This window comes from Coturnix japonica, chromosome 2 (assembly GCF_054131305.1).
Source record: "Coturnix japonica strain WE chromosome 2, WE-NBRP24, whole genome shotgun sequence".
In the NCBI taxonomy this organism is placed as follows: Eukaryota; Metazoa; Chordata; class Aves; order Galliformes; family Phasianidae; genus Coturnix; species Coturnix japonica.
The window spans coordinates 135,867,826-135,887,844 of NC_140664.1; the positions used below are offsets into that span (position 1 = coordinate 135,867,826).

General features: G+C 57.6%; 3 protein-coding genes and 3 non-coding genes across 23 annotated transcripts; 1 reads left to right on the top strand and 5 right to left on the bottom strand.

Annotated features, from left to right (window-relative positions):
• Positions 1-173: 173 nt before the first annotated feature.
• NACAD (NAC alpha domain containing) lies at positions 174-7,964 on the bottom strand. 2 transcript variants are annotated; one of them, XM_015852928.3, is made up of 9 exons: positions 7,625-7,964; positions 1,955-5,719; positions 1,496-1,744; positions 1,337-1,425; positions 1,172-1,255; positions 875-1,021; positions 666-797; positions 397-519; positions 174-317 (listed from the first exon to the last, which is right to left on the bottom strand). In XM_015852928.3, exons 1-9 carry the CDS (start codon positions 7,668-7,670, stop codon positions 303-305), a joined length of 4,650 nt encoding a protein of 1,549 aa, XP_015708414.2. In that variant the 5' UTR covers positions 7,671-7,964; the 3' UTR covers positions 174-302. The 2 variants fall into 2 exon arrangements, with proteins under 2 accessions (XP_015708414.2, XP_015708415.2); XM_015852929.3 differs by lacking the exon at positions 7,625-7,964 and adding an exon at positions 6,407-6,549.
• Positions 7,965-8,955: 991 nt separating this feature from the next.
• On the bottom strand, positions 8,956-16,923 carry TBRG4 (transforming growth factor beta regulator 4). Of its 17 annotated transcripts, none has more exons than XR_014943224.1 (11): positions 16,883-16,923; positions 15,975-16,444; positions 15,250-15,567; positions 14,307-14,478; positions 13,401-13,558; positions 12,890-13,000; positions 11,957-12,178; positions 11,058-11,300; positions 10,675-10,786; positions 10,127-10,241; positions 8,956-9,095 (listed from the first exon to the last, which is right to left on the bottom strand). XR_014943224.1 is itself a non-coding variant. In XM_085539080.1 (11 exons), the coding sequence occupies exons 4-11, from the start codon at positions 14,307-14,309 to the stop codon at positions 8,994-8,996; spliced, it is 969 nt and encodes a 322-aa protein (XP_085395206.1). In that variant the 5' UTR covers positions 14,310-14,478; positions 15,250-15,567; positions 15,975-16,444; positions 16,883-16,923; the 3' UTR covers positions 8,956-8,993. The 17 variants fall into 17 exon arrangements, 9 of the variants coding, with proteins under 9 accessions (XP_085395206.1, XP_085395201.1, XP_085395205.1 ...); XR_014943226.1 differs by having other exon boundaries at positions 11,957-12,277; XR_014943227.1 differs by having other exon boundaries at positions 13,401-13,538; positions 16,878-16,923.
• On the bottom strand, positions 9,156-9,297 carry LOC116653051 (small nucleolar RNA SNORA5). The gene has a single exon (XR_004306459.1). It is a non-coding gene; the product is annotated as a small nucleolar RNA SNORA5 (small nucleolar RNA).
• LOC116653050 (small nucleolar RNA SNORA5) lies at positions 11,540-11,677 on the bottom strand. The gene has a single exon (XR_004306458.2). It is a non-coding gene; the product is annotated as a small nucleolar RNA SNORA5 (small nucleolar RNA).
• Positions 14,736-14,877, bottom strand: LOC116653049 (small nucleolar RNA SNORA5). Its single transcript, XR_004306457.2, has one exon. It is a non-coding gene; the product is annotated as a small nucleolar RNA SNORA5 (small nucleolar RNA).
• Positions 16,924-17,876: 953 nt separating the features above from the next.
• On the top strand, positions 17,877-19,267 carry LOC107308806 (cathelicidin-1). Its single transcript, XM_015852942.3, has 4 exons — positions 17,877-18,565; positions 18,737-18,844; positions 18,928-19,011; positions 19,109-19,267. Exons 1-4 carry the CDS (start codon positions 18,398-18,400, stop codon positions 19,193-19,195), a joined length of 447 nt encoding a protein of 148 aa, XP_015708428.2. The 5' UTR covers positions 17,877-18,397; the 3' UTR covers positions 19,196-19,267.
• Positions 19,268-20,019: the final 752 nt, after the last annotated feature.

The following is a 20,019-nucleotide window of genomic DNA, read 5'->3' on the forward strand; positions in this document are numbered from 1 at the left end:
AGGCATGCAAAAGCCTCAAGGGTTAAAGATTGGGGAACTCAGGGCTCCACCAGCCACTGCTCATCCCCAATTACTTGCTCCCCATCTTGCGGGCTATACACCCCTCTCCCAGGGCCTTAGGACCCCTCCAACCCTCTGAGAGAGGACCCCAATTACCACGCAGGGAGGCAGGGTGCGATCCAAGTGATACATGAGGCCATTTATTGAGCATTAGGAGGCGGGCAAGGCGGAGGCATGGGGCTCAAGGAGGGACATCAGGGTAAGGAGAACTGTGCACCTATACAGGGGGCCGGGGCCGGCCGCTACATGGTCAGCTCCTGCAAGAGAGAGCACAGCGTTAATGCAGGGCTGAACTGTACCCCCAAAGACATAAGGAATGAGGACACCCCTACTCACCATGATGGCATTGACAATGTCGTTATTGTTGTGCCTGAGTGCTCGCACAGCTTTGGGGCGTGAGACATTGGCCTGGGCCATGACCAACTCTATGTCCCGCACTTCCAATCCCGTCTCATCCACCTGTGGGAGCAGGAATAGTGCTGTCATCCCTTGGGCAACCACCTAACCCTACTGGTAGCCTCTCACCACCCAACCCAACACCCCTTAAGCCAGCCCTGTGCCAAACTGGTGGCTTCCCATCACCCCAACAGCAGCTTCCCACCAACCTCTTCTTCTTCCTCGCTCTCCTCCTTGATGGTGAGTGCGGGCGTTGTGTCTGTGATCAGCGGGGAGTGCTCCATGGGCACCTTGAACTTCTCAGCCGCAGCCTTGTGCACCTGCTGCGACAGGTCCTCGATCTGCAGGGACAAGGAAGGTCACCAAATGGTCCCCATGGATTATCTGACCCTGGGATGCACCCACAGCCCTGACCCACCTTGGCTTCCCCAAAGACGATGTAGATGTCGGACGCAGGGCTCTTGAAGACATCAGGCTTGGTGATGACAAAGAGGATGTTCTTGGACTTGCGGATGGTGATGCGGGTGACACCATGGATCTGCCTCAATCCCAGCTTGGACATGGCCTGAAGAACGAGACACAAGGCTGAGCTCCATACGTTGTGTCCAACATCACCAGGGTCCCCAGCCCTCCGGCAATGGGAGGACACAGAACGGGGAGATCACCCCAGTGCCGCCACCACCCCAAAGCCACAGGACATCAGAACCCATCCCACCTTCCTGGCCTTCTTCTCACTGCGGCTCTGCTTGGCTTTACTGATGCTCTCCTCCCCGGTGCCCAGCGAGTGGGTGAGCGGCGCCTGTGGGGCACAGCAGTGGGAGATGGGGTGTCATGGTCTCCCAGATGCCCAGGGACAGAGTCCCCAAGCTTGCAGCCTTACCTGAGTCTGCATTGGCCGTGGCTCTGCTCCCTCCGGCTCCTCCAGCTCCGGGATGGACTCATCATTGCTCTCAGACTCATTGCATGATCCTATAAGGGCCACAGTGAAGCTGACACTCATCTCAACACCCCAAAGCCCCCCTTGTACACCACCCCTCACCTTTATGGTTGGCCTCACCATGCCGCAGCGCCGCCTTGTCCTCAAGCAGGGCAATGGCAGGCAGGTGCTCAGCAGGGCTGGGGACACGGTAGGGCAATTCAGCCTCACTGGAGGAGCTTGATTCAGACTGCACTGAGCCCCGGGGTGCACGGCGGGGTCCCCCCTCTGCATCCAGCCCTCGTGCACCCTTACTGCCAGCTGGCACCTTCCTGCCCCTCGTCTTCTCCTTCTGTGGGGATGGCTCTGGGGCTGTGGGCAAAGATGGGAGATGCTGAGGTCACAAGATGGACAATAGGAACCCAGTGTGCTCAATCCCATTGAGTACCTCCCAAAATGGGACTCCAGGGATCCCACCAGTGGCTGGTACGTGGGATGCTCACCCTGATCCCAGTACTGCCCAGCCCCACACCTCTTGGGACCCCAGGGGGGCACACAGTAATGAAAACAAACAGCTCTTACCCTCCAGCAGCTTCCTGGAGGCCGGCAGGACAGACGGACGTTCCTCCGGCCGCGTGGCCTCACTGAGCCCTGAGGTGTCCTCCAAGCACGGCAGCGGCGAGGAGGAGAGAGGAGGCACTTGGATGAGTTTGGAGAGCGGTGGGCAGGGAGCAGGCAGAGGGATGGCAACGGGTGCCACCACCTTGGGAATGGGCTCTGCAACCTCAGTGGGCACTGCAAGCTCAGGAGTGGGCACTGCAGCCTCGGTGGGCTCTTGGGGCACTGGGTCCTCCTGGGAGCTGGGCTTTGGAGAGGGTTCCAAGGGCAGAACAACAGCCTCTGAGAGGCTGGGGGTGGCTTCTGTGCCTTCATGGTCATCCTCAAGGCTGGGTGTGGAGCTGGATGCTGCCACCATCACCACCTCCTCTTCTTCCTCCTCTTTGGGGCTAGATGCTGCCACCATCACTGCCTCCTCTTCTTCCTCCTTCTTGGGGCTGGATCCTGCCTCCTCTTCTTCCTCTTGAAGGATGGAGCCTACCACCATCACCTCATCCTCTTCTTCCTCCTGAGGCATGGATCCTACCACCATTACTGCCTCCTCCTCATGCGAGATGGATCCTGCCACCATCACCTCCTCCTCTTTCTCCTCCTGAGAGATGGATCCTGCCACCATTACTACCTCCTCCTCTTCTTCCTCCTGAGGGATGGATCCTGCCACCATCACCACCTCCTTCTCTTCTTCCTCCTCCTGAGGGATGGATTCTGCTGCTGTCACCACCACCTCCTCTTCTACTTCCTCCTGCAGAATGGATCCTGCCTCTGTTATTACCTCCTCCTCCTGTGGGATGGATCCTGCCACTGCTGCCACCTTCTCCTCCTCCATGGGGCTGGATCCTGCCTTCACTGCCTCCTCCTCTGCATCCTCAGGGGGGGACAGGGAATGCTCCCCCTCCACCAGGACTTTGGCATTGGGGTCTTCACTGAGTAGGAGTGGGGACTCCTTGCTGGGGGGCTCCTGGCCCTGCATAGGGGCTGGGTCTGCCTTCAGTGAGGCTGGGGGAGAACACTGGATGCTCCCTGCATCGCTTGGCTCTGGGGTCTCTTTGGGTTCAGGTGCAGCAGCTTCATCCTCAGAACGGGGAGGACACGGCAGCTCCACGGGGGCTCGGCCAGGGCTCCCTGGGGTGGGCAGATCCCCAAAAACCCCCTGCAGCATGGAGGCCACTTGCCTGCAGTCCTCCTCATTCTCCAACAAGGCACCAGGTGGTGGGAGCAGTTCAAGGGGGTCTGGGGGGGTCCCCACATACACCTCTTGCTCTGAAGCTGTGAAGTGCAGTGGTGGGGAAGCAGGGGCTGGGGGCAGCACGCAGAGGGCCAGGCAGGGCTGTGGGGCTGGAGAGGGGACCCCAGGGGCAGCCGCTTCCCCTGCACTGTCCTGGGGGGTGGTGAAGAAGCTGGAGTCGGTGTGGGAGCACGAGGTGTCCAGCAGCTCTGGGGACGAGTCCTCAGAGGTGGCTGTTCCATCCCATTTGCCAGGGGTGGGCTCTGGACCCTGGCCTTGCTCCACATCCTTGCTGGAGGCTTCATCCTCATCTGGTTCATCCATAGACCCCAATGCAGGACTGAGAGTCTCCTCCACATGCGTCACCTCGCTGCCACCATCACTCAGTGCCACCAGTGGAGACTCCCTCCCTGATGCCACCCCATCCTCCTCAAGGGGCTGCTCAATGGCATCGTCCTGCACATCCCCACCCGGGGTGGGAGCCCCCAGTGGTGCAGGCATGGCATCTGTCCTGCTGTCCTCGTGGCCACCTACATCTTCTTGGGGTTCCCCACTGTCATCACCTTGCTCATGTGGACACAAAGGCTCAGGGCTCTCCGCTGGGACAGCATCAAGTTCATGGTCACCGTTGGCAGTGGGCAGGGATGGGGTGTCCCATCCCAACCCATTGGGTTGGGGGTCTTTGGTCTCCCCAGCACAGGGGGGCTGCAGGGTAATGGCTGCAGCCTCCAGCTGGGTCTCCATCATGGCAGCAGGTGGCACCTCCTCCTCCTGCAGCTCTATGGGGACGGGGGGCTCTGGTGCAGGACACTCCTCTGGGATGGGGTCCAGCTCCTGCGTGGCATCAGGCTCCAGCGTAGAGGCCTCCTCCAGCTCTGAGGAGGAGGAGCTGAGGGTCTCATCCATCCGTTCCACGTTGACTTCTGCAGAGAGGGCCTCAACAGGGACCTCATCTACCTGTTCTACATCAGCTTCTGTGGGGTAGGCCTCAGTGGAGGTCTCATCTATAGGTTCCATGTTGCCTTCCACACTGTTGGCTTCATCCATCAGCTCCATGCTGACTTCCACAGGTGCCTCCATGGAGGTCTCACCCACCAGCTTTGCACTGAGGGCCTCAATGGAGGCTTCAACCACTGGCTCTGCACTGACTTGTACTGCAAGCTCCTCGCCGGACGCCTCAGCTGATGGTTCCATGTTGACTCCCATGGTGAGGGTCTCAATGGGGGCCTCATCCATCAGCTCTACATCAGCTTCTGTGCTGAGGGCCTCAGTGGGAGCCTCATGCTGCTCCATCCCCACCTCCATGCATGCATCCTCCTCACTGCCATGAGCAGGCTCCAGAACAGAGGGGCTCAGGGTCACCTCGTGCTGTGGGGACCCCCCCACAGACACTCTTCCATGCTCCCCAGTCCCATCCAGCTGTGCTGTTTCCCCACGCAGGTGCAGCTCAATGTCCCCAGAGGCCTCTGAGGAAGGCTCAGTGTCCCCAGGGGTGACGGCGGCCATTTGGGACCCTCCCAGTGCGTGGTGCTCGGTGCCATAGAGCCGCTCATCCTCCTCGCCATCATAGGAGGCCGAGTCAGAGGAGGCTGAGGTGTCATCGCGGAAGGCAAAGGACTCATCCACCCCTTCGTTGATGGAGGTTTCAGAGAGTGAGTGCAGGAAGGAGGCTGAGGTGCTGCCATCCTCCTCCTCTTCTTCCTCCTTCTCATCATCTTCATCCTCCTCATCCTCACCCGAGAGCGGTTCGGCCGCTGCCTGTGTCGGCACCAGGGTGATCTCCACGGCCTCAGCCTCAAACAGAAGGCTGCCACGGAAGGGCAGCAGCGCAGCAGGGATGAGCCCAGGGGCAGCCATGTGGGATCGGGGCAGCCTGAAGCCTTCCTCCTGCCCGCTGCCTTCATCATCATCATCCTCTTCATCATCCTCCTCCTGCCCTATGGAGGTCACGGCCACATCTTCATCCTCAGAGGAGGAAGAGGAGGACAAGGAGCGGCGGATGAAGGCTGCTGGACCAGGCTCACCATCAGGGACCTCTGCCAGCAGGTTGGGTGAGCAGGAGGGCGATGTGCTGGCTGTGCCTGAGGACCCCCAGCTGCCCCCCTCAGCTGTCATATAGGAACCAGATGGGGAGGTCGGGGGGGAGCCCAGCCCTTCACTCTCCGCATCCCCTCCATCCTCTTCAGGCTTCAATCGGGGCCCCCCCGTCCTCACCGGGGTAGAGGGGGCTGTGAAGAAGAGGTCGGGGTCGAGGCGGGCAGGAGGCAGCTCAGGATGCCTTGGGGGTGTCTTAGGGGGCAGCTCAGGGGGGCAGTGAGTCTCCTCGCCCATCACAATGCGAGTGTCCAGAGGGTCTGTGGGGAGCAGCGATGGAGGAGGCGGTGGTGGTGGGGGGCAGCCCTTGGAGGGGGGGCTGCGCTCAGCTGCATCATAGCTGGCCCCCTCAGGCTGCGGGCGGGCTTCCTCTTTGGCAGGCATTGGGGCAGCGGGATCCCCTGGGGGGGCTGCAGAGAGAAAGAGGAGGTTAGAGCATCCCTAAGACCCCCCATCCACCCCCTTTCCTCCTCTCCCCCATGGGGACAGCAGTGATATGTCACATGGATTTAGCCTTAACCAAATGGACGGGATAGAGATGGAGGAGTCACAGTGCTTCCCCCACCCTCTCCTAAAATGAAACAGCCATAAACCAGCTAAAGACCCCCCTCCCCCACTCCATGCCCTCACACCAAGGAGGTGATGGCAGCCATCCCTAGGGCAGGATTATAGGTGCCCCTCCTGCTGTAAGGGAGTATTAAGGAAGGCTGAGCTGGGGGAGGGCACTGCAGGGTTAGGGGACTGTGCCAGAAGAATAAGGGGGAGCAATTATCAGCCTCCCCTTCCCCTTCCCCCCTTAACCCCATCCATATATACAATGACATTGAGGGCCTTAGTGCCCCCCTGAAGCATTAGGATGCTCTTAAAAGGAACAGGATACAGCATTACCAACCCCCCACATCCCAGAAACAAACATAACCCTGCCCCCCTCCCCACCAGCTCATCAGGGCACTGAGCTCCAAGGGGCTCAGCCCCACCAGCCCTAAAGAACATGGATATCAACCACTTCACAAACCCACATGAGCTCTAAGGAGCCCCAAAACCACAGCAGCAACCCCAAAACCCTCAATAGGACCCTCCCCTTCAGCTCCCATTACCTGAACTCTGTGCAGGTGACTCCATAAGGCAGAGGGGGAGGATCTAATTGCACCCAGATCCCACCTGAAACATCCCACAACACCAACCCCACTACTGCCCCATATGCAGCCTCAGGGGTTTATATAGGGGTGAGGGGGTGTGGTCAGGGTACAGGGGTTGCTGGGAAAGGGGGCAGGTCCTCCCAGTGCATTTAAGGGGCTGTTTGGGTGGGATGGGGCTGTTAGGGTGGGTTCTATCCTGTAAGTGCTGAGTTAAGATCTGGGTTTGGAGTTCCTTCCTATAGGGTTGTGGGGGGGTCCCTTAAAGGGTCCATTAAAGCTATGTGTACCCCACAAGGACAATATGGGGGCACCCCTGTGCCCTATTATATACCTTGGAGATTTAGAGCTGTGCTCTAAATCTGAGCCCTCTGTATGAGGATGAGGGTGGGGATTTTAGGGCCCATCCTCATTCTGTCTTAGTCCCCCTATAAGGGGAGACCCAAACACTCCCTCTCCATAGGGATACCCCAATATGGGACTCCCCCCTATTGCTGAGTCTTCTCTGTGCTTCTCCTTCCCCCCCCCCCCCCCAACTCAGAATGGTCTCCTTTAAACCCCACCCTGCCTGGGGAAGGGATGATGGAAGCCCTGAGTCCCACATCCCCTCCTGCACCCCCAACCCCCTTTTAAGCAGTATCCCCCACCCCATAGCTGCTATGGGTACACAGAGGGGAGGTGGCAGCGGGATGGCAGCACCGCTTGGGCCCCCCCAGGGCACGTTGCTGTGGGGTGACCTTGGACCAATGTCCCTGAGGGTGGGGGGGAGGGGGGGGCAGAGGAAAAGGGGGAGTGGGATGGGGGTTAGGGAACACATAGTGCTGTCACCCCATGGTGACATGGGGATGGGGGCACAGGGGGGTCTCGGGGTCCTGGGAGGGGGTGGTCGGTGGTCCCATCATCCCCCCCCCCACCACCACCAAGGGTTGAGGAAAGCTTCAGCCTGAGCAACGCCGCTGTGTCCTCCATCCCTGCATCTCCTGTTCCCGTATCCCCCCCATCCTCCAGCTCTGTCCCTGCAGCCTCCATCCCCCATCCCCATACCCCCACATCCCCGTAACCCCCCATATCCCTCATCCCCCATCCCCATATCCCCCATCTCCACACCCCCAACCCCATGTATCCCCCATCCCATTATCCCACCATCCCCACCCCCTTATTCCCCCCCTTCATCCTCACCTCCCTCCAGCTGCAGCCCCTGACTCACTGCCGTCTCTCCTGGCATAGCGGTGGGGTCGGGGGACCCCAAAGCCGGGGGGGGACCCCCACCCCAACCCCAAGCCGGCCCAGCTCGGCGCTGCTCTGCGGGGCGAAGGCGGCTGCGCCGGGCGAGGCAGAGCGTGGCGAAGGGGAGGGGAAGGGGGGGGGAGGGATGGATAGAGAGGTGGGGGGGGCTCAGCCCGGATGATGTCAGCAGGTTCTGTGTATGGGGTTTTTTTTAGCCCCCCCCCCCTCTCTCCTTTCCCTGCTTGATTTCTTTCTTTCTTCGTTATCGTTTGTTTCTAGCCGGGATGAGAGCAGGGTGTGTGCCAGGCACTGCGGTACAGCGGGTGGTTGGGGGGGGGGTCCTTCACTTTGCTCCATCCTAGCAGTGATTTCAGCCCTGTTTTGTGCTCCTTAAGCCCCCTCCCCTCATTATCATCCCCACAGCGGACTCAGAGCCCACCCCCCCCCCCCAACACCCCGAAGTGACGCTGCTCATATCGGGGTCCCTCACGCTGCTGGATGCAGGATGGGGCCCGTGTTGTGTTGCCATGGGAACTGCCCTTCTCCCATCTCCATGGCGATGGGGATGGGCTCACTGGCAACCTTTACCCCCCCACCCAACACACACAATGCCATGAGGTTGGGAGAACCCCCCCCCTTGGATGATGCATAGATGGGCAGACAGCCCTTTGGGTTGGGTACAAAGGGGATGCTCAGCACTCACAGGTCACCTTATCCTGGTTGAGGACGCCCCCCCCCATGGCACACCCCGATGCTGTGTCGTCCCCCCCCACCCCCTTTATTGCTGCCTCCCACCCCGGCCCTGGCGTGATGCCGGTGCCAGGAGCAGCGCTGAGCCGTGACTCAGCACCCGGCTGCGGCCCCAAACGGCGCTGATTGAGCACCGGCCAGAAGGGGCAGGAAGGGCTGGAAGGGATGGAAGGGATGCAGTGTGTGTGTGGGGATAAATAGGCCCCCCCCACAGCCCAAACCTGCTCGCTCGTAGCCCACATGGCTGCTTAATCCGCCCCCAAAGCCCTTTCCTGGCAGCCAGCTCCGTGTGCGTCATGGCAGGAGGGCTTTCCTATGTCCCTCATGCCCGGCTGTAGGGACAAGGGGGAGCCTGGATGGAGGTTGTGCCCCATCCCCAGACCTAAAGACCATCATTGAGGGGCATCGATGCCCCACTTTAACCACCCACCCCAGGAACAAGGCTGACAAAGACCCCATTAGGAGCAATACAACCCAATGCAGCCCCTCTCCATCCCACTCCCACACTGTCAGGGACACACAGGGACAATACGTAGGGCAATAGGTGGCTTTATTGAAGCACAGCTGGGTGTTAAGTGGCCAGTTCTTTGGCCACCACCTTGTGCAGCTTGTCACGGAGGTACGATACCCGCTGCCGCTCCAGCTTCAGCTCCAGGAACTCATAGTGGGGGACCTTAAGGAGGAGAGGAGAAGCTGTGAGCAACGAGTCCATCACCAAAGGGACATATTTATTCAGTGTACGTGGCATGTTTTTATCCCCTCCATCCCACCGCAGCAGGGATGTGGGGCCCATGAAGCACGATGTGATGCTGTTGCAGCCCTTGGGCCGATGCGGCACCATGGGTGGAGGTGGCATCGAATTTGACAAGGCTGCAAGGAGGGCACCGTGCCCATAGCACAGCATTGGTGGCATTGGGATGTCTCCCCCAAAGCAGAGCACGGATCCTTCCCCGTTGTGATCTCAAAGCAGCTGAATTTTGCAGCCCCAGCTGCTGATTACGTGCAGGGTTTCATGGTCTGCTTCCTCTTATTTGCACATCCCAGCCTGGCCGGGATGCAGTGAGAAGCTGCAGCCAACCAGGAGGAAGGAGCAGCATTGGGGCAGGGTTTGGATGCTGTTTGCACAGCAACTCACTTCTTCTGATGGCTCCAACCCGCCGGAGGGAGCAGACGGGGGGGATCCCACCTCCCACCACTGCTATATTTAGCACTAGGGCTGGAGCTGAAGGAAGCAATTCCCTCCTCCTCCTCCTCCTGTCTCCCCACCTGAATCTCTCCAGCCAGTGAACGCGTGGAGCTGAGGGAGCCTCACTTCGTATCAGCATCAAAGAGCGGCAGCTCCATGCGAGGGGATGCAAATCTGGGCTGCTCACAGGGAACGGAGGCTGATGTGGGGTGACAGTGCTGGGGGGGGATGCATGGCACGCCACCCTCCTGCCCTAACGGAGCCATCCCTATTGGCTGCACAGCTCTGCCAGCACAGCTATAATTACCTCCGGGGGCTGAATAATGCATGGCCCCAACAGAGCGCAGGGATCAGCGCTCTAAGACCTTGTCTGCTGTCCTCCTCTATTACTGATCCCCTCTGTGCCCCGGGGCTGCCTGACAGGTGGCCTGGAGGGGGATCACGGTGGCTAATCCCAGCACGGGGCCACGTGCAGCAGCGGGTGCTTTAGGTTGGTTACTCAAAGGTTGGTTACTCACATCCACAACGAGGAATCCAGCCGCCTGGATGTGTCTCCGAGCCATGGCAGAACGGCCCAGCAGCTCCTTGCTCCTGTTGCTGAAGTTTGGGAACTCCCACCTGAGGAAGGCGACCCTGCGAGAGGGATTGAAGGAGAGCAGTGAGATCGGAGCTGGGCAACCTCAGCCCCAAAGCAGCTTTGAGCACTGATGGCTTCAATCTAGTTGATCCGCAGCCCACGGCTGGATGGCAGACATTGCATTTCCCAGCCAAGGAGGCAGCTCAGCCCCCTGGCCCTATGGCAGACAGCTGGCACAGGCTCCAGTGGAGGACGTGCCAGACAAGGGAGGCTGCTGCCACAGCCAGAATCCTGCCCTGGGCGCTGCAACGTGACCCACGGCAGCTTGGCACGGTCCTACCCTTGTTTTCTGTCCACATAAGTGGACACAGCTGGGCACAGTGACCTTGGCATCCCAGCCACGGGGACAGCACAGCCTCATCCCTCCCACTGTGCCTTCATGATCCTTGAGGTCCCTTCCAACCCGGCTCATTCTGATCCCAAACCCACCTCCTGGCACCCAGCGGCAGCGGCTTCGTCCCTTTAGAGCGGGGCAGATGAGGAGCAGCAAAGTCCTTCAAGGGGAGAGGTTTATTTTCACTGTTCAGCACCATTTCAGCATCTGCAGAGAGGAGGAAAAGGAAGGAGGCCTGAGGATGCTGTTCCAATAGAGGCTGGGGATGTGTTCACTATAGGGCTGATATGGGGCACAGTATCCATCAGGGAGAGCCCCAACCCCCTCCAGCACAATGTATGTGTGTAGCACCAGTTTGTCCCCAGTGTCCCACATGAAGGGATGTGAGGCACAAAATTGATGGCTGGTCCTTGCCATAGAGGGGACAGGGACTGAATTTGACCCCATTGTGGCCCTGCAGCCCCAAGGCAGTGCTCACCTATCTGCCAGCCATAGATAGTGTGCACATCCCAGCGCCCGTTGTCCTGGCTGCCCACTATTCCTGCCAGTGCCTCCCGCAGGCTGCTCTGCAGCAGGGTGACCTTCTCAGCTGCTGGCTCTGCAGCACTCAGCATCTCAGCAGGCAGGAACGGCCCTTGGTACTCAGGGCTCTCCAGTTTGGCAGCAGCATTGATCTGGATGAGTTTCATCCGCAAGTTCTGAGCCTTGGGGGATGGATCGCCTGGCAGGAGGAGGGAAAACAAAGAGCTGATCCTGCAGCTTGCTCTGCTCATCCAATCAGGATTTCTGCTTCCAATCCCACTGCTGCTGCTCGAGAAGGGCCCGATTAATCCACCAGGATGGATCTCTGTGCTGGCATCAAGATGCAGATTACAAACGGCCACGCGTGTGCTGCATGGGCAGAAGGGGCAGCACTGCCTGAGTACGGGGTGAAACCTCCTTGCTTGGAGGGCACAGCCCCAATGTCTGTGGCATGATTTTATCCCCAAGGTCCCATGGGAGGAGACATGGGGCCCATGAACTACAGATGTTGCTGTAGCAGCCGGATGGCCAGTGCTCGCCATGGAGGAGACAGAGACTGAATTTGACTGGGCTGCACCTCTCTCATGTTTGGCCATGAAACACCAAACCTTCCCCCTCACCTCTAAGTGCTTGGTTAAAACCAGGCAGATCCAGAGCCAAGAACAAAGCTGAGCCTTGGGGCACATGGCTCCAACCTGAAGACTGAAGGCAACACGTAACCCTGCTGGGCTCAACCCCACAGGCACAGTGATGGGGAGACCAACCCCTCCAGGCTCAGCCTGTGCTGACCCAGATGTAGATGCACCAGACCCAGCACTCCCAGCCCTTGAGCTCTGGCTCTATATCCCACCTTACCTTGAATCACAGCATGGAAGTCAGGTGCCAGCACACGCTGCAGGTAGGGAGGCTTGGCTTGCTGCAGCACACAGAGTGACCAGACCAGGTCGGTCAGCAGCTGAGGTTCCAGGCTGTCCAGCTGGCCCTGCAGCTTCTCGTGGGCCTGCCAGAGCCAAAGCCACAGCTCAGCACATCTCTGCAGATGGCTCTGCTTCTGCACTGCTTCTCCTGGGCTATTTGCTGATGGGAGAATTCAAGACTGCTCTATAGGAGCCTTGCTGCAGGTTCACAGTTTCCAGGTGCCGGTGTTTTGAATGTCGTTTATTTCTTGCAGTGCCTCTAAAATCAATATTTTTGCACTTGCTACTAAACCTCCCTTCATGCTGACTGTGATTTCTGCTGGCACAGAGTCCAGACCCCGCTGCCATCCATCGATACTAGCTCTATCTCTGTGGCATGAGGCTCCATTTGGTCTCATCTCCTCACCCTGGGCTGTAGAAATCTCCCTGTAAAGGGAGACTCCCAGGCTCTCCCTGGGCAGGGCAGCAGTGAACAGCTCTATGGATGGCAGCAGTGAACAGCTCTATGGAGGGCAGCCTCCATCCTTCCCAACAGCACTGACGCACTCAAGAGCTTGAATGGGCTGAATGACCTCTGATCTGCTGAGAATGGCTGTGTGACTGTGAGCTTATGGCTTCCTTATGGAGTTAAGTGCAGCAATCAGGGCTCAGGAAGGCACACCTGAACAACCACATGCCAAGGGCAAACCAGTTTGGTTATCAGCCAGCACACAGCCACAGGGTATCTATGGGTTGTTCAGCCTGGCCTGAGCTCTGGGCTCCCCATCTCCGTTTCCTACACCCATATGTTCTCTGGGTTATGACATGCAGCCTTCCCATTGACTCCAAGGAGGAGAAAGGTTGACATAGAGGGGAAAAAGAGGCAGGTTACCATGTTAAAGAAGTCCTCGCTTCCGCTGGGCTGGAAGTTAAGGCGGGCGAAAGACAGGATGATACTGCACAGGTGGGCAATGGACAACTGCTTGGCGTTATCCAGGACATACTGGAATAGAGAGAGAGCAGAACCAGAGGTTAAGGGATGAGTACTGACAGCAAAAGGTTGAATATATCATCCAAAGGGATGCCCAGACCCACAGTGAGATGGGAACAACAAGGAAAGGATCTTTCAGTGCCTCCCTAGCACTGAAAGGGAAAGCTGGGAGTGGAAGCAGAGCTGTGTGATATTCCCACTTTCTTGGCACAGGCATCAGAACTGGGGCAGAGCTTGAGAGCTCCCTGGGGAGCGCAGCACTGTGGAGCAGAGGCTCAGAAGGAGCTAAAGCTGACCCCAGAGCTGTGTGGATTCTGACTGCTGACTGCAATGGAGCATCACAGGAAAGAGGAGAATTCATCACATTCATATTGGGACCAGCGGGTGCTACACAGGCCCTCTGCCTCCTCACCTGAGAGATGGCCTCAAACAGAGGCAGGCTGAGCCACTTGAGGAGGGCGAAGGAGCGGATGCAGCGCGTCACCTCGACGGGTGTCATTGCAGATACGTGGGGCTGCAGGTCGGTGGCTATCTTCTGGAAGACCTGGGGCTGGTGGAAATTCAGTTTTCCTTAAAGGAGCAAAAGAAAGTGGCAGCCACTGACACAGAGCAGGTATGGGAGCTGTGACTCTTGGCCCTGTCCCTTCTCATCCAGCCAGGTCTTGGTGCTCTCATCAGCTCTCAATCCCAGTGCTCCCAATCCACCATTCCCAACACTGAGCTGCTACAGCCCTGTTTGAGCCTGCAAGAGCCAGTACTGCTTCCAAACTACAACCAGCTGCTGGACTCATCCACCTTTGGGATATGATGGGGGCTGTTGGGCCTCACTGTGTCACAGAAGGACGTGGATCTGGAGGCTGTGATGTGGAACAGCCACCCTTTACTTCCCTTCAAACTCATTCCAGGTTTATCAATTGAATAGCACGGTGGTAGCAACAACACAATAAGCATAAGCTCCTCTTTCCAAGGCCAGGTCGAGCAGGTTGATTTCTTTATTATTAAACATCCAACCCATGACAACCACGCTGCCATAGTGTTGGACAGGTCTGTTCCCACCACCAGAAACCAGACATTGAAATGAAGAGCAGCTCTCCTGGCTTCCTTCATCCCAACTACCAGACAGGAGCACACAGAAACACACAGAAAGAAGGGAAGGAAATCAAAGCACCAAGGATGATAACAGGGGTTGCTCTCAGGGGTGAGAGCAGTGAGAAACAGCCCCACACTAAGCACAGTGCTGCCACACAGAGGGCTCTCTGACCTATGCAGGCACAGTAATACCCAACTCAAAGGGTCACGATACACCCAAGCTGCTTACCATAGGCAAAAATCAGGTCCATCAGGACGCTAAGGCTGAGCTCTGAGTGCTTCTGAATCAGGTGGTACGACATGGCACGGAGCAGAGGGACGCTGCGCCGGTTCTGATATGCCAGAGCCAGAGTGATTTTCCTTATGTCCTCAGGGCTGAACTGCTCAGCAAGCTCCAGAGCCTGGGAAGAAACATTGAAGACATAAAGGCACAAAGGAAGATACAGACACTCTGTATAGATCAGGATGTGCCATCCCCCAGGACATCACTGGCTGAGCCCCTCCAAGGACTGCAGGGTTTCCATACACCTTAACACTGTCATGTAACAACTGATGCAGGAAAGGCTGCTGAATCACTACCCTGTTTCCCATTGGAACTCCTGTTTCCATCTGACAACAGCTGTAGTTCCAGCTCTGCATAAGCTGACAACACCACATTCAGTGTCTGCAGCAATATTTTATCCCCAGGGTTGAGGAAGAACAACAGTGGGGCCCATGAGCTGCAGGGGTTGTTGCTGTGGCAGCTGTTTGGCCGGTCCCCAGCGCTGGGCTGGATAAGGACCGAATTTGACTCAGCTGCAGTCATGGTCCTATGGCAGTTTCAACCCAACAGACATTTTCCTGCTCCTAGAAGTGCTAAAAAGAGGGACCTGCTGGAGAACAGACCTCCCTGCAGACTCCTTGCTCACAGCTTGACTTTCACAGAGAGCCAGAGGACAATGCTTTTGGCAGTGCTGTTATGCTGCCTCTGCAAGTTACCGCCTGGAGCTGAGCTAAGGTAATTCTACCACAGAGCTAAGGTAATTCTAGCTGCGAGGCAAAGCACATCAGCCCAGTGCATCTCTGAGCAGCTCAGACCAACGCAGCCCATGTGTGAGCTCCCCATGTGTGAGAGGGAAATGTTCCTTCAGGTGATGTCCCACCCAAAGGGAACGGAGCACCCAAGCCCATACCTTGTCCTCTAACCGGTCCATCAGCACTGATGAGATATGGCCAACCTTAGCAATCAGCATCACCACGGTTCGGGTGCCCTCCAGCTCCGTCCATCTCAGCTCCAGCTTCTTGACGATCTCATTGAGCAGTTTGCTCTCCTTGTCCTGTCTGACAGCTAAGAACTCAGCCAAGGAGGCGAGCTGACGGAAGGTGAGACGCCGCAACCTCCACAGCACCTCATGCTCCACAGACTGCATCTCCCTGCTGCTGCTTTCCATCCCCAGCGAGTACAGGCTCTTCAGGAGGCCCACCAAGGTATTATTCCACACCTGAGATATCTGAAAGGCAAGTGAAAATAGTTAAGTAGATATTTACCCTTGTCTGGAGGTGTGCGTATCTAAATTCCCCTTGTGGCGTGGCTGGAATATGAGCTCAGTGAGTAGTGAAACAAGAGGCAGAATCACAGCCAACGATGCTCAGGGCAGGATGGACCAGGTGGCATCCAGCAAACAGACTCTTTAACTTGCCCTGACTGCCCCAATTCCAGCACTGGGGTCACTCTCCTTGCTCTGGAGTGCACTCTAATGAACCACAAACACCTGCACGCTTTACTTGTGTGCGACCTGAAGCTGATACATCTCTAGGTGGCAGCTATGACAATACACAAGGGAAAGAGAAAGGCTGCAACTCACTGCTGTCCCACACCCATTTGTTCTCCAACCTTCAGCACAAGGAAGGAGCTCACCTGAGAATCCACGATCTCAATAAGCTGCTGAAATCGTTCATCTCGCACAATGTCCCTCGTTTCCAGCTTCTTTTCCACCGCAAGCCTGGAAAGTCGTGTAACCACCAGCGAAGCTTGGTTGCTATTAAGAGAGTGAAGTTCACCCAGCTGGAAAAGCTCCTGAGGACTCACGGCTGCCTCGATGAGGTTCAGCATGGCTCTGTGCTCCGAGTTACTGTTTTCTTCCACCTGTTCTTTGACAGAGAATCTGTCCGCACTCCAGGTGACGGGGATGGAGGTGTGGATGGAGGTTAGAGGTGTATGTGGCAGAGCTCTGGCTGCTGGCACCTTCCCATTAGGCAGCAATAGAGCAGCCGGGGCGGCAGCAGGAGGACAAGTGAAGGTGGTGAGGTGCCTCCAGCAGCAGCGCTGCACCAGCCGGGCTGCCATGGTGGGGATTTAAAGGGTTCAAAGCCACATCTTGGGGGATGCTGGAGGAGGAAAAGAAAGGCTTTAAGAACGGGAATATCAGGGGGGGAAAGAGGAGAGCAAACAGGTTTAAGAGCGAATGACAAAAGCACTATGAGCTCTCCCATAGAATAGAACTGAAAGGGGCAGCCCCATGGTACCACTTTAATTAGGTGATGCCCCCAAGGTCACAATGTCCAGCCATTATAACCCAGAGCTGTGGATCCTATCGCTGAACACTGAATAACACCCCATAGAAACCCACTACAACACGAACCCTGGGCCTACCCGCCCCGTGGGCCGAACCGGCTCCAGCTCCCGGCCCGACGGGCTGGACCGGACCCTCAGCGGCTCCAGAGGCCTCAACCCTTTGTAAACCCCATTGTGGGCCTGTATAGAGCCCGAACCCCGATACCGAACCCCCCGTGTCACCGAACCGGTTCCGTCCACTCTGACCTCACCCGGCCCCACCGCACGCTAGCCCGGTAATGAGACGAAGTGCGCATGGGCGCCGGCGCAGTTTGATGACATCATCACGCACAGCTGCTTCCTATTGGCTGAGCTCCTTGAGAGAATCGAGCGGGAAAGAGGAAACGCTTCCGGTTCGGCTCTGAGGGGGAGCCGCCATTTTGTGAGGGGGGTTGTATAGAGGGGACGGGTCCAGGATTATCAGATTTAGGCAGGTCACAGCCCCGGGCCCGGCTGTGGGAACGGGGAGAAGCAAACAGAGGCTGGGGCGGTGCTTTGGCAACACTTGGCTGAAGGCAAATAAAAGGAGATTGATGTTCTGGGTATGTCCCACCCCAGGGCTGTTTGTTCAGCTGAGGAATGACAAAGGGAACAGCTGTAAATGTAAAGAGAAGACATTGAGGTTCGGCGTCAGGGCGGTGTCACAGCCTTGGAGCCCTCATCACTGAGCTGGATGTGGTTATGGGGCTGTAGGAGGTGATGTGTGCCCATAGAATCACAGAATTATCGAGGTTGGAAAAGACCTAGAAGATCATCTAGTCCAACCGTTACCAATACTTCCCAGCTAAATCATACTCATCAACACAACATCCAGAAGGATGGTGGAACATAGGTGCGCTGTAAGAGCCCTTCCAAGCATTGAGGGGAGGCCTTAGTGCTCCCTGAAAGGAGACCGAGCTGTGGTGGGGGGGTAGGCTTCTGTTACAGGTAACAGCGATAGGATGAGAGGGAATGGCCTTAGGTTGTGCCAGGGGAGGTTCAGGTTGGATATAGGGCACAACTCAGAGCTGTGATACATTGGCACACTGAGATTCATTGCCCAGGGAAGTAGTGGGGTCACTAACCCTGGAGGTGTTCAGAGCCATGGGGATGCGGCACTGAGTGCTGTGGACATGGGAAAACATGTGGACATGGCTGGAAAAGACCCCTGAGACCCCCAACTCCAATCCCAGCCTTAATGATTGTGTGATTTGTGATCTTTGTAAGGGCTCATTCCTGATACAGGTAGCAGCTGTAAGGGCTCATTCTTGCTATGAATAGCAGCTGTGAAGCAAGAGACCGTGCTGCAACCTCTGTGGGAACCTAACCCTTTGCTGAACCATCTCTCAATAAAACATTGAAGAGAATTCCCCGTGTTGGGCCATGACTGGCTTCCAGCCACCTTTCTTGTGAGAACATGGTGATGTTGAGCTTGGAAATGACCCCAGGCTGCTATGAGGCGTCCCTTCAGTCTCAATGCTGAACAAACCCACTGCTCTCAGCTGCTTCTCACCAGTCCAGCCTTCCACACCCTGACTCCATGCCCTGCAGCACAGCTGGGGGTGTAGATACAGCCCAAGGTGGGATGAGGCCCCACATCCCATGGGCACATCCACGTCCCCACCACAGCTCTCCCCCCACAGATAACGGCCGCGTTGTGGCTGCTCCCCCTGAGTCCACGTTTCCTCATTGCCCAACTTCAGGGCCCATAAAAGGCACCGTGAGCACGGGGTGGGCACGGGGTGAGGATGTGGAGCTGCTGGGTGCTGGTGCTGGCGCTGCTGTGGGGGGCCTGTGCCCTCCCGGCCCCCCTGGACTACAACCAGGCTCTGGCCCAGGCTGTGGACTCCTACAACCAACGGCCCGAGGTGCAGAATGCCTTCAGGCTGCTCAGCGCCGACCCCGAACCCGGCCCAGTGAGTGAATGTGGGGACAGAGTGGGGACAACATGGGGATGCTATGGGGGCAGCATGAGGACAGCATGGGGTCACTGTGGGGATGGTATGGGGACACCTTGGGTAGACTTATGAGGACACTGTGGGAACGTTCTGGAGGCATCCCACCCCACGCTGTCCCCTGCCCCACAGAACGTCCAGCTCAGCTCCCTGCACAACCTCAACTTCACCATCATGGAGACGCGGTGCCAGGCGCGTTCGGGTGCCCAGCTTGAAAGCTGCGACTTCAAGGAGGACGGGGTGAGCACCGTGCTGGGCTGATGGGTGCTGGGGGGCAGCCGGGCTGGGGACAACCCCGTGCTCAGTGTCCCCACTGCTCACAGCTCGTCAAGGACTGCGCTGCGCCCGTGGTGCTGCAAGGCGGCCGCGCCGTGCTCGATGTCACCTGCGTGGACTCCATGGCTGATGTGAGTGGGGACACAATGCGGGGTGACCCCGGGGGTGTTTGGGACCCTCTAGGGCCGGGGTCTCATTCTCCCCTTTGATGCCAACTCCTCCCCACAGCCTGTCCGTGTCAAGCGCGTCTTGCCGCTGGTCATCAGGACTGTGATTGCAGGATACAACCTCTACCGGGCAATCAAAAGGAAGTGAGCCGTCCCCAGAGCTGCTGTCACCACTGTCCCCTCGCTGCCTTCCATCCAATAAAGGTCTTTCCTGGCCATACTCTGTCTTTGCTGTGTGGGTGACACTGATGGGGACGGTTCCTGGGTGTATCCTGCTCCCCATCGTGTTCCTGAGCATGAGCTGGGGTTTGGGGACATCCAAGAGGACCTCAGATGTGGATGTGCAGTCCATATTTGGATCCTCATACTGGGAACCCCACATCAGGGACCCTACACATGCCCAATAACCCCATCCCTTTATCCATCATCTATGGTGTCACCACACGCTCCCCAGCTGCCCCCTGTCATGGCCCCTTCATCCTCACCCTGATCTCTTGGTGTCCCCATAGTGTTCCCATCATGTCCACGAGGTGTCCCCACCACATCTGCACTGTGTCCCCATGATATCTATATGGTGTCTCCAGGATCTCCACCTCTCAATGTCCCCAAGACGTCTCCAGTGTGTTTCCATGGTGCCCCCATTACATCTCCATGCTGCCCCATGCCTTCCCCAGGATGTCCTCAATACATCCCCATGCTGTCCCCGTTATATCTCCATGCTATCACCAGCCTGTCCCCATACTGTCCTCCATACACCCCAGTAGTGACCCCATGATGTCCCCAAGCTGTTCCCATACCACTCACAGGGCCTGGTGCCAGAGGTGTCATGCTATAGGGTGGCTCCTGCAGGGCTATGGACAGATTTATGGCCATCAGGGGGACTTCCCAGGTGTGCCACCACCCCTTGTGGCTGCTGCGGACCCCGTAGGCTTGACGCAACACTTGGCCATGCTCCCATGTACCACAAACATC

What these genes read in the sequence shown, in the direction of transcription:
- NACAD (XM_015852928.3), bottom strand. Translation starts at nt 7,670, where the DNA reads ATGCCAGGAGAGACGGCAGTGAGTCAGGGGCTGCAGCTGGAGGGAG. An exon ending in GGGGCTGCAGCTGGAGGGAG is followed by an intron (nt 5,720 to 7,624) that starts GTGAGGATGAAG and finishes TTCTCTCTGCAG; the next exon opens with CCCCCCCAGGGGATCCCGCT. An exon ending in GTGAGAAGAAGGCCAGGAAG is followed by an intron (nt 1,022 to 1,171) that starts GTGGGATGGGTT and finishes CTCGTTCTTCAG; the next exon opens with GCCATGTCCAAGCTGGGATT.
- TBRG4 (XM_085539075.1), bottom strand. Translation starts at nt 16,403, where the DNA reads ATGGCAGCCCGGCTGGTGCAGCGCTGCTGCTGGAGGCACCTCACCACC. An exon ending in CTTCCATGCTGTGATTCAAG is followed by an intron (nt 11,301 to 11,956) that starts GTAAGGTGGGAT and finishes TCCTCCTGCCAG; the next exon opens with GCGATCCATCCCCCAAGGCT. An exon ending in TATCTATGGCTGGCAGATAG is followed by an intron (nt 10,787 to 11,057) that starts GTGAGCACTGCC and finishes TCCTCTCTGCAG; the next exon opens with ATGCTGAAATGGTGCTGAAC.
- LOC107308806 (XM_015852942.3), top strand. Translation starts at nt 18,398, where the DNA reads ATGTGGAGCTGCTGGGTGCTGGTGCTGGCGCTGCTGTGGGGGGCCTGT. An exon ending in CCGACCCCGAACCCGGCCCA is followed by an intron (nt 18,566 to 18,736) that starts GTGAGTGAATGT and finishes CCTGCCCCACAG; the next exon opens with AACGTCCAGCTCAGCTCCCT. An exon ending in GCGACTTCAAGGAGGACGGG is followed by an intron (nt 18,845 to 18,927) that starts GTGAGCACCGTG and finishes CACTGCTCACAG; the next exon opens with CTCGTCAAGGACTGCGCTGC.